The sequence below is a fragment of the Salmo trutta genome, chromosome 12 (genome assembly GCF_901001165.1).
Source record: "Salmo trutta chromosome 12, fSalTru1.1, whole genome shotgun sequence".
NCBI classification, from domain to species: Eukaryota; Metazoa; Chordata; class Actinopteri; order Salmoniformes; family Salmonidae; genus Salmo; species Salmo trutta.
In genome coordinates this window covers 3608382-3621079 of record NC_042968.1, presented here as the reverse complement: position 1 = coordinate 3621079, position 12698 = coordinate 3608382, and the positions used below count along the sequence as shown (strand labels likewise).

The window sequence follows — 12698 nt, the reverse complement described above, 5'->3', positions numbered from 1 at the left end:
TTTGAACCGTGTATGGTAGTAGGTGCCAAGCGCACCGGTTTGAGTGTGTCAAGAACTGCAACGCTGCTGGGTTTCAACAGTTTCCCATGTGTATCAAGAATGGTCCACCATCCAAAGGACATCCAGCCAACTTGACAACTGTGGGAAGCATTGGAGTCAACATGGGCCAGCATCCCTGTGGAACGCTTTCGGCAGCTTGTAGTGCCCCGACGAATTGAGGCTGTTCTGAGAGCAAAAAAGGGGTGCAACTCAATATTGGGAAGATGTTTCTAATGTTTTGTACACTCAGTGTATATCATTAATGTATAAGTCCAAAAATGTATGTAGCAACTGTGGATTGCCCCTTTAACAAAAGGGCTGCTTTTTCCTTCATTGTATAAATATTACAAAAAAACACCAATATGGTGAATATAAATCAAAGAAGCCAGGAGCAATCCTCTGAAAAATGTATTCACCCTTGCTATTTCCTATTAACCTTTGAGCAAAAGACTAAGGCGTCATCTCAAATTGATTGAAAAACTCAATCTTGTTTCAAACAAATGTAAGACGACCATATCTTCTGAAAACAGTAGTGAATTAATGTAGGACAACTTTATCTATACGTCCATAGGTGTCACTCCATTTAGTCTATAACCAGAAGGAGTTAATAAGTTCATAAACTCATTGTTTAAAGTAGACACTCAACCAACCAGAGGTTGGCACATTATTTGATCGTTTGAGGGAAGACTGTTCATCTTTTTTAATCACTCTGGTGCAATTTTCAAAAGCATCTATCACACTTTCAAAATTCTTGGCACAAAAATCTAAACATTTCATAAAAATGTTTGTTTCAAAACTAAGTGCATTTACAAACAAATTCACAGTCACTTGTCCACTCCAAGTATCTGCTTTTCATTACTTTTTATATGATTTTCTTGTAATTTCTTAATTTAACTATAACCGAATTAACATGCTCAAAACTGAAGACTACTGAAACAAAATTGTATAGTGCCTAGTTACTACATTGTCCATTGTCATCCTTCATCAGCCACTATTCTTCAATACGATTTATTATTCCTTCGATTCAGCACTTCAAAAATATCCGTTTTGAAAATGGTATAATGTATTTTCTGCTATTGGATTAAATGTTAGTTAAAATGACTAAACGGTGAGCCTGTTATTATCTGATGTATTGGTGACTAAGCAAAATGTTGTCATGGTATTTGAGAAAAAATAGCATGAAAGACTCCAGGACTCGGCGATGAAAGATGTGTTCAACTCCAATGAAAGGTTTTGAAGATAAGACACGGGCAATATACCACTTACATCTGAAAAAATGCACCAGAGTGATAGACATAAAACCTGTAATGTTCATTTCACAGTCTTTCATTTTAACAGAATATTAAAAGATTTCTCCTTCATTAGATCAAAGTTCAACGAGAATGTGGCTATGCCTTAAATTGTAAAAAAAAAAAATGTGTCATAGCAATGACATGAAGGATTATTCCATGTCTAGTTCAGTTCCTCAGGACTCTGTGTTGTCCTCCTTTGAATATTCCTCCACAAGCTTCTCATAAGAGTGGTCATGTTCTGATCCATCGCTGGTGAACACGGACTCTTCTGATTCAGAGCCCTGCTCCTCTTTGGAGTCAGTCTCTACATTTTCGTCGCACGTGGTGATTGACAGCTTGGCTTTAGCATCGTCATCCTCATCCTCCAGGTTGTTGTTAAGGACGTTCTCCTCATCAATAAAAGTGATGTTCGCATTCTGGAAGATCAGGGACTGGTACTCTTTGGAGTCCCACAGCCGTCGGCCACCCATACCGCAGCCTCCACCACCGCCCAGGCTGCCAACTCCGCTCTCCTGGTCCACCTCTTTGTCCAGTTGGTTCTCGTACATCCTCTCCTGGTCCCCGTCCAAATCACCCTCCCCATGGTCCTCTGTGAGCAGCATCCCATTTTCCGAGCCCAGGAGGTAGTTCTTGGACTTCGAGAAGGCCACGGTGACGCGGTCACTGAAGCTGTAGCGCCGCTTCTGCCGCGGTGAGCGGTCCAGGCTGAGGATAGTGTTGCCGTTGCAGGTAACCGTGTCAATGCAGCTCTGGGAGCGGTTCGCCTCCTTGGCCTTGTTACTGGCGTCATTACTGTCACAGTGGTCCCCGCCACCATCTTTCTTGACACCAATCTGTTTGATGAGGTCGTTGTAGCCTTCCTGCTTCTTGGACAGGAAGCTGAAGATGTTGACGTCGTTGGCGGTGGGCGGCAGGTGGAGGGCCTTGTGGCTCTCCTTGTAGTGCCTCAGCTCGTCAAGGGAGAGCTTGCGCCGCTTGCGTCGTTTCTTCAGAGCCTTGTGGGCCTCCACGACCATGCGCACCTTCCAGTTGAAAAACAGGGAGAGCCAGGCCAGACCCAGGTAAATCCACACCTCCACAAAGTAACGGTACAGAGTTGGGTAGTCTGCATTTGGATCCACGCCTGAATAAAGAAAAGCAGGAAGGGAAAGTTTGAGTATGTACAAATGTCAATGTCCAATTTTTCGAAAAAGGTACACTGCCGTTCAAAAGTCTGGGGTCACTTAGAAACGTCCTTGTTATTGAAAGAAAAGCAAATTTTTTGTCCATTAAAATAACATCAAATTGATCAGAAATACAGTGTAGGCATTGTTAATGTTGTAAATGACTATTGTAGCTGGAAAATGCAGATCTTTTAAAGGAATATCTACAGTTGAAGTCGGAAGTTTACATACACTTAGATTGGGAGTCATTAAAACTCGTTTTTCAACCCCTCCACAAATTTCTTGTTAACAAACTATAGTTTTGGCAAGTCAGTTAGGACATCTACTTTGTGCATGACAAGTAATTTTTCCAACAATTGTTTACAGACTGATTATTTCACTTATAATTCACAATTCCAGTAGGTCAGAAGTTTACATACACTAAGTTGACTGTGCCTTTAAACAGCTTAGAAAATTACGGAAAATGATGCCATGGCTATAGATGCTTCTGATAGGCTAATTGACATAATTTGAGTCAATTGGAGGTGTACCTCTGGATGTACTTCAAGGCATACCTTCAAACTCAGTGCCTCTTCGCTTGACATCATAGGAAAATCAAAAGAAATCAGCCAAGACCTCAGAAAAAATTGTACACCTCCACAAGTCTGGTTCATCCTTGGGAGCAATTTCCAAATGCCTGAAGGTACCAAGTTCATCTGTACAAACAATAGTACGCAAGTATAAACACCATGGGACCACGCAGCCATCATACTGCTCAGGAAGGAGAGACGTTCTGTTTCCTAGAGATGAACGTACTTTGGCATGAAAAGTGCACATCAATCCCAGAACAACAGCAAAGGTCCTTGTGAAGATGCTGGAGGAAATAGGTACAAAAGTATCTACATCCACAGTAAAATGAGTCCTATATCGACATAACCTGAAAGGCCGCTCAGCAAAGAAGAAGGCACTGCTCCAAAACCGCCATAAAAAAGCCAGACTATGGTTTGCAACTGCACATGGGCCCAAATATCGTACTTTTTGGAGAAATGTCCTCTGATCTGATGAAATAAAAATAGAACTGTTTGGCCATAATGACCATTGTTATGCTTGGAGGAAAAAGGGGGAGGCTTGCAAGCCGAAGAACACCATCCCAACCGTGAAGCACGGGGGTGGCAGCATCATGTTGTGGGGGTGCTTTGCTGGAGGAGGGCCTGGTGCACTTCACAAAATAGATGGCTTCATGAGGTAGGAAAATTATGTGGATATATTGAAGCAACATCTCAAGACATCAGTCAGGAAGTTAAAGCTTGGTTGCAAATAGGTCTTCCAAATGAACAATGACCACAAGCATACTTCCAAAGTTGTGGCAAAATGGCTTAAGGACAACAAAATCAAGGTATTGGAGTGGCCATCACAAAGCTCTGACCTCAATCCTATAGAAAATGTGTGTGCAGAACTGAGAAAGCGTGTGAGAGCAAGGAGGCCTACAAACCTGACTCAGTTATACCAGCTCTGTCAGGAGGAATGGGCCAACATTCACCCAACTTATTGTGGGAAACTTGTGGAAGACTACCTGAAACGTTTGACCCAAGTTAAACAATATAAAGGCAATGCTACCAAATACTAATTGAGTGTATGTAAACTTCAGACCCACTAGGAATGTGATGAAAGAAATAAAAGCTGAAATAAATAATTTCTCTCTACTATTATTCTGACATTTCACATTCCTAAAATAAAGTGGTGATCCAAACTGACCTAAGACAGGGAAATTTTAATAGGATTAAATGTCAGGAATTGTGAAAACCTGAGTTTAAATGTATTTGGCTAAGGTGCATGTAAACCTCTGACCTCAACTGTACATAAGCGTACAGAGGCCCATTATCAGCAACCATCACTCCTGTGTTCCAATGGCATGTTGTGTTAGCTAATCCAAGTTTATCATTTTAGAAGGCTAATTGATCATCAGAAAACCCTTTTGCAATTATGTTAGCATAGCTGAAAACTGTTGTGCTAATTAAAGAAGCAATACAACTGGCCTTATTTAGACTAGTGGAGTATCTGGAGCATCAGCATTTGTGGGTTCGATTACAGGCTCAAAATGGCCAGAAACAAAGACCTTTCTTCTGAAACGCATCAGTCTATTCTTATTCTGAGAAATGAAGGCTATTCCATGCGAGAAATTGCCAAGAAACTGACAATCTAGTGCAACGCTGTGTACTACTCCATTCACAAAACAGAGCAAACTGTCTCTAACCAGAATAGAAAGCGGAGTGGGAGGCCCCGGTGCACAACTGAGCAAGAGGAGAAGTACATCAGAGTGGCTAGTTTGAGAAACAGATGCCTCACAAGTCCTCAACTGGCAGCTTCATTAAATAGTACCCGCAAAACACCAGTCTCAACGTCAACAGTGAATAGGCGATTCCAGAATGCTGGCCTTCTAGGCAGAGTTCCTCTGTCCAGTGTGTGTGTTCTTTTGCCCATCTTAATCTTTTATTTTTATTGGCCAGTCTGAGATATGGCTTTTTCTTTTCAACTCCGCAACTCTTGTTTGGTAAATTTTTTTAGGCGAGCAGTCGCAAATAGATATTTTTTATGGCATGTAACACCAGTCTGATTTGCACCCGTCTCAGTGGACTAATCCATTGAGGAGGCCTTGGGGATGCCACGGTCCAATAAGAAGTGAAATGAGCTAAGATCTATAAGGCACATCTCTCTCAGGAATGCACTCTCCCACCATTTCATGCACATTCATTGTTTCATAAATTAATTGTCGGAATCATTTGCCCTTTACATGTTTGTCAATCAATTCCCCATTACATACTGTATATCACCAGTTGTAGCTTACATTGACCGTTAATTCCCATTAATAAAGTACGTTTGTTCGGTTACCGTAAATTCTGTTAATGCATTCCATATATATTAATATTAGTCGATTACCGTTCTCATATTGTCGGGACACTTTTGCAGAGCTCACAACATATGCAACACTTGAGAAACAAATGTAACTTTTTTCATTCAATTTTACGAGTTGTCAATTTATTCATTGTGTATTGTTTGGAGCACTCCTGACAATGTTAAGGACACGCGCCTGATTACGCATATAGAAGTAGGCATAGGCTACCTGGCCTGCGCGCAAATGTAGGCCTATAAACTGTCTTAACTTTGGAGCTTCAAAGTCATTTTTTTCTTCACCTCAAAACAGGAAGTAAATGAAGTATGTTTTTAGAATCCATTGAGAATGACAATAGCTTGTTAATGTAGTAGAAAATATTTACAGCTCTCTCCCTTTTGATAACCACTCGGCATGAAAGGGAAAAATGTAATGCTCTGATCGAGTGGAAACTTCAGGAAACACCTGATTACTTTTAATCCCTTGCAGAAATAGCCTACAGTTTTGTCTGTCCCAAGCTCACTGGCGCAAGAAACTCTTGATAGGGCCCAGAATATTTTATACAGTGTTGCAAATCAGGCCGGACACAGTTGATAGTTGATACAATGTTTAAAGTTTGTTACAGACAGGCAATGTGTAGCCAATGGGATTTTACAGGATATTTATTTTTAATCATGATATTTTCTACCTGCAGACTGCAATGTTTTTATTTTTTGGCTTTATGGAGGCAATTTTTTTACATAGTTGGCAATTGCAATAGAAGTTACTTTTAGATTTGTATAATTTTCATTTATATAGCATTTCAATTAACCACATGACAATGCTTTCTGAGATCCAAAGACATGAATTAAATGAAACTGTTCCACAAAAATGTGCATATAAAATTCAGAACTGGCCCTTTCCTGTTTCAGCATGACAATGTTCCTTTGTTCCTGTCCATACAGAAATAGTTTGTCGAGATCGGTGTAGATAAACTTGACTGGCCTGCACAAAGCCCTGAACTCAACCCCATCGAACACCTTTGGGATGAATTGGAATGACGACCTCGACCTAATCGCCCAACATCAGTGCTCGACCTCACTAATGCTCGTGGCTGAATGGAAGCAAGTCCCCACAGCAATGTTCCAACATCTAGTGGAAAGCCTTCTCAGAAGAGTGGAGGCTATTATAGCAGCAAAGGAGATAGCAACTCCAGATTAATGCCCATGATTTTGGAATGAGATGTTTGACGTGCAGGTGTATAGTTGATTTTATTGAAACACATAGGGTGTGTCTATATGTGGAAAAATACACGTTTAAAAATATAGACCAATTGATTGGTCGAAAGAAAAGACGACTATTTCGACCAATTTTTTGGGAGGCGGGGACAGTCCTAATGCGAGTAGACTGCTGACTGGCCTCTATGAGGTAATTTTTTGAAATGGTCTGTTTGAGATACAAGTTTGAGTTGGGGTTTAAGTGTTTTCTCTCCAATTTATGCTTTGGCCACAAATACGAGTATAGGACGAGTCAACAACATTATTTTTTGTATGCGTTAACAGAATATAAACTTTAAAAGTGAGATTATCACTTCACAGTTTTATTAAGCACATTTCTGAGGAAGTGGGAACATTGTTGCATGATAACTACTTTACCATATTGGGTAAAAAGGTATGATGAAAATAAGAAGTACCTTACAAAATACAAGTTGGCAATAAATTTATCACTTGCAAAATACCCATAAACATGCAAGAGCTTGATAATGCAAGGGGAGGATGAGCTTACCTGCTACAAGGTCACCAAAGCCAATCGTGGTCAAGGTGACAAAGGAAAAGTACAAGCCCTCCACATAGGTCCAACCCTCTTGAGACATAAATACAAATGGGGGGATGACCAGGTGGACCAGTACACCCCAAAGGACAAAGATTGCTGTGCAAGTGAACTGGGCCTTTCGCTGAAAAACAAAAAATAATGCAAAAACCGATGAAGTGAGTCAAATGCAGCGGAAACACATTCACTTATTTCCCTCTGATCATTTTAACTTAGACAAAGACAAGTTGGATGAAAAATATTTATAAGACAAAAAGTATCTTTCTTACCAGTGAAACCCCTCTCTTGGTTAGGTACTGACCCAGGTGCTTGGCCCTGCCTCCAAAGAACTTCCCCAGCTCACTGATCCAGGTAAGACAGAGTGGCACCCCGAAGAGCCCATAGAAGATGCAGAACACCCGTCCTGCTGACGTTTTGGGGGCAATGTTGCCATAACCTGTCAGAGCAAGAAAGGATAGGAAGGGGTTAATAGTAGTATTCAAATCAACAGCATTCAAACCTTAACACTTCTTTGTTTTGACCAATTCAGATAACAAATTCTACCAAAAGAAAGCACATTTCATAACCACAGTTTATAAAATATTTTTCAGTGATGAGAAATGATAGAGACTTGGCAAGGCTGAATAAACATGTCAAATAATCAGAAAACAACCTGTTGGCATTCAGAGTACCAAAATAAGATACATTACTCTGCTGACAAACTAAACCAACAATAAAGACCAGTTCTTTAATCTGTTTTTTCTTTACCCGATCCCATTTTATCTGTACCATACATTTAGATTATACAGACATGGACTAAAAGGGAAAGCAGTCCACCCTAAATGAGAGTTTATCCCATTAGAGTAAAGTTAAGCAGATAATTACTGAAAGATATTGAAATAAGATCCACAAATCCTTGCACAATAAATTATTATGGAATATATTCCTGACTTGTTGCATCAGTTAAGTTATTCCCTTTTCTCCTGACTATAAACCACAATTACATAAGCTCCATGTGACACTCTCAGGACAGTTTGCCTACCTATAGTTGTGATGACAGTAGCAGCAAAGATGACAGCATTGGGCCAGTTCCAGTTGTTGAAAGTCTTGCTACCAGTGATGGTGACACCTTGTCCGGCAGCATCCGAAACCACCTGGGGACAAAAACAGCAGTGTGGCAGTTAGGGAATTGAAGGCAAAACTGGGATGCATGTAATTTCTCTCGTTATAAACAGGCCCATTTCCCATACCACATCCTTCCTGTGAGCCGTTGATTTTATCTCCAGATGCACTGATGATCCAATGATTGCAGATGCACTGATGAGCCAATGATCAAAGCGCCTTATACCACCCACCACTGCGACCTGTATGCTCTCGTCGGCTGGCCCTCGCTACATAATCGTCGCCAGACCCACTGGCTCCAGGTCATCTATAAGTCTATGCTAGGTAAAGCTCCGCCTTATCTCAGCTCACTGGTCACGATAACAACACCCGCCCGTAGCACGCGCTCCAGCAGGTACATCTCACTGGTCATCCACAAAGCCAACACCTGCTTTGGCCGCCTTTCCTTCCAGTTCTCCGTTGCCAGTGACTGGAACGAATTTCAAAAATCGCTGAAGCTGGAGACTTACATTTCCCTCACTAACTTTAAACATCAGCTATCTGAGCAGCTAACTGATTGCTGCAGCTGTATATAGTCAATCTGTAAATAGCCCACCCAATCTACCTACCTCATCCCCATATTGTTTTTATTTACTTTGCTGCTCTTTTGCACACCAGTATCACTACTTACACACCATCATCTGCTCATCTATCACTCGTGTTAATCTGCAAAATTGTAATTACTTTGCTACTATGGCTTATTTATTGCCTTACCTCCTCATGCCATTTGCACACACTGTATGTAGACCTTCTTTTTTTACCTATTGTGTTATTGACTGTACGCTTGTTTATTCCATGTGTAACTCTGTGTTGTTGTTTCTGTCGCACTGCTTTGCTTTATCTTGGCCAGGTCGCAGTTGTAAATGAGAACTTGTTATCAACTAGCTTAACTGGTTAAATAAAGGTTACAGTGAGGGGAAAAAAGTATTTGATCACCTGCTGATTTTGTACATTTGACCACTGACAAAGAAATGATCAGTCTATCATTTTAATGGTAGGTTTATATGAACAGTGAGAGACAGAATAACACACAAAAAACAGAAAAACGCACGTCAAAAATGTTATAAAATGATTTGCATTTTAATGAGGGAAATAAGTATTTGACCCCCTCTCAATCATAAAGATTTCTGGCTCCCAGGTGTCTTTTATACAGGTAACGAGCTGAGATTAAGAGCACACTCTTAAAGGGAGTGCTCCTAATCTCAGTTTGTTACCTGTAGAAAAGACACCTGTCCACAGAAGCAATCAATCAATCAGATTCCAAACTCTCCACCATGCCCAAGAACAAAGAGATCTCCAAGGATGTCAGGGACAAGATTGTAGACCTATACAAGGCTGGAATGGGCTACAAGACCATCGCCAAGCAGCTTGGTGAGAAGGTGACAACAGTTGGTGCGATTATTCGCAAATGTAAGAAACACAAAAGAACTGTCAATCTCCCTCGGCCTGGGGCTCCATGCAAGATCTCACCTCGTGGAGCTTCAATGATCATGAGAACGGTGAGGAATCAGCCCAGAACTACACGGGAGGATCTTGTCAATGATCTCAAGGCAGCTGGGACCATAGTCAATTGGTAACACACTACGCCGTGAAGGACTGAAATCCTGCAGCGCCCACAAGGTCCCCCTGCTCAAGAAAGCACATATACATGCCCGTCTGACGTTTGGCAATGAACATCTGAATGATTCAGAGGACAACTGGGTGAAAGTGTTGTGGTCAGATGAGACCAAAATGGAGATCTTTGGCATCAACTCAACTCGCTGTGTTTGGAGGAGGAGGAATGCTGCCTATGACCCCAAGAACACCATCCCCACCGTCAAACATGGAGGTGGAAACATTATGCTTTGGGGGTGTTTTTCTGCTAAGGGGACAGGACAACTTCACCGCATCAAAGGGACGATGGACGGGGCAATGTACCGTCAAATCTTGGGTAAGAACCTCCTTCCCTCAGCCAGGTCATTGAAAATGGGTCATGGATGGGTATTCCAGCATGACAATGACCCAAAACACACGGCCAAGGCAACAAAAGAGTAGCTCAAGAAGAAGCACATTAAGGTCCTGGAGTGGCCTAGCCAGTCTCCAGACCTTAATCCTATAGAAAATCTGTGGAGGGAGCTGAAGGTTCGAGTTGCCAAACGTCAGCCTCGAAACCTTAATGACTTGGAGAAGATCTGCAAAGAGGAGTGGGACAAAATCCATCCTGAGATGTGTGCAAACCTGGTGGCCAACTACAAGAAACGTCTGACCTCTGTGATTGCCAACAAGGCTTTTGCCACCAAGTACTAAGTCATGTTTTGCAGAGGGGTCAAATACTTATTGCCCTCATTAAAATGCAATTCAATTTAAAGCATTTTTGACATGCGTTTTTCTGGATTTTTTTGTTGTTATTCTGTCTCACTGTTCAAATAAACCTACCATTAAAATTATAGACTGATCATTTCTTTGTCAGTGGGTAAACGTACAAAATCAGCAGGGGATCAAATACTTTTTTCCCCTCACTGTAAATAAAAAATAAAAGAATTGCACTCAAGGACGCTAGAGGCCCATTCCTAACCTGAAGGGTTTACAATAAAAAAAAATACTGCATATGCTGGTGGAGTGACATAGGAAGATGAGTACTTTTTGTCCATAAACAACCATTATGCAATTACATAATCAAAGACAAAAAGGACCAATTGGGTTAACACAGTCATCTTTCCAGACGATTATCGGCTGGTCAAAATCACAGCCTCTATAATTTTTTACATTTTTTTTTATTTCACCTTTATTTAACCAGGTAGGCCAGTTGAGAACAAGTTCTCATTTACAATTGCGACCTGGCCAAGATAAAGCAAAGCAGTGCGACAAAAACAATACAGAGTTACACATGGGATAAACAATCGTACAGTCAATAACACAATAGAAAAATCTGCATATAGTGTGTGCAAATGAAGTAAGGAGGTAAGGCAATAAATAGGCCAATAGTGGGAAAGTAATTTGAACTGAACAAAGGTTTTGGCCTTACCATAATGTCTCTGGATTTAGAGATGGGAAGTCAGTAAGGCAATAGCAGAGTTTAGTTTTGGTTTAAGTTGGGAGCGTAAGTAGAGAGCTAATGTAGAAAATGTAGGGAAACAGTCTCAGGATTGTGTGAACTCTTCCAAAATGTAGTTTTACACGTCTAAGAGTTTCCCAGGCCCACCCACATACCCAGATACCCACCCACATACCCAGAAACTAGGTCATGCTTTTCACCAAACTGCAGTGACGACTTGGTGTATGAATTTTCCTTCACTTATACATAACTAAGCATTCGTCCTCTGACATACTAAGTATGCAGGCCTTTTCAGGAATTGCAACTGGTGCAAACACAAAAAAAGAACCAAACAAAACCTGTAAATGGGAGATGAGCGAGTTTCCAAGGAGGACCTAAATAATCATTACAAGTTTAAAGTTTTATAAGTGGTATATACAGGATACCCATGGCTCAGGCACAGTTTTGAGTAGATTACCTGGATGTCCAGTCTCAGTGATGCACTGGGCCATCTTCACCACCAGCTGGAGGGACCTGCGGTCGTTTGATGGAGCAATTCCCACACCAGGCCATGACGCAACCGGTCAGGACGTTCTCAATGGTGCAGCGGTAGTTTTTGGACAGGACCCGGGGTGGCATGCCAAATTCTGACGCCTTAGGAAGTAGAGACGCTGTTGCGCCTTCTTAACAAAAGTGGTGCTGTTGATCCATGTCAAGTCCTCGGTGATGTAGACACATAGGAACTTAAAACTGCCAACTCTACTGCATCCTGCAGTCAACAATCAACTTCTTTGCTTTGTTGACATTGAGGTAAAGGTTGTTGTCCTCGCACCACAATGCCAGTTCACTTACCTCCTCCCTAAAGGTTGACTTGTTGTTGTTGGTTATCAGGCCTAGAACCGTGGTGTCATCAGCAAACTTGATGTCGTCAGCAAACTCTCCGTTTACCCAGTCATGGGTAAAAAGGGAGTACAGCAGAGGGCTAAGGACACACCCCTGGGGGGACCGTATGTTAAGAGTCAGTGTGGAGGTGATGTTGTTGCCAATCCTCACAGCCTGTGGTCTGCCCATCAGGAAGTACAGGATCCAGTTGTGAGGATCCTCACATAGGTGATCCTCTTGTTCAGATGTGTTAGGGCCATGTGAATAACGATAGAAATGGCATCTTCTGTGGATCTGTTGGAGCGGTAGGTATATTGGAGTGGGTCCAGTGTGCCTGGCATGATGGCCATAACCAGCCAGTTGAAGCACTTCATGATGACCGGGCGATAGTCATTTGGGCATGTCACCTTGTTTTTCTTGGGCACTGGGCCGATGAAGGTCTTCTTGAAGCAGGTGGGGGACTACAGCCTGGGACAGGTTGAAGATTTCTA

General features: G+C 41.7%; 1 protein-coding gene across 1 annotated transcript in view; it reads right to left on the bottom strand.

Annotated features, from left to right (window-relative positions):
* Nucleotides 1–711: 711 nt before the first annotated feature.
* The window catches only part of kcnk5a (potassium channel, subfamily K, member 5a), a 54710-nt gene continuing 42723 nt past the window's right edge, over nt 712–12698 (bottom strand). Inside the window, exons 2-5 of the mRNA XM_029766856.1 lie at nt 8194–8305; nt 7442–7608; nt 7128–7296; nt 712–2454 (exon numbers count right to left, since the gene is read on the bottom strand). Of these exons, the coding sequence (XP_029622716.1) occupies nt 1505–2454; nt 7128–7296; nt 7442–7608; nt 8194–8305 (1398 nt within the window). The 3' untranslated portion in view covers nt 712–1504. The remainder of the gene's footprint in view (nt 2455–7127; nt 7297–7441; nt 7609–8193; nt 8306–12698) is intronic.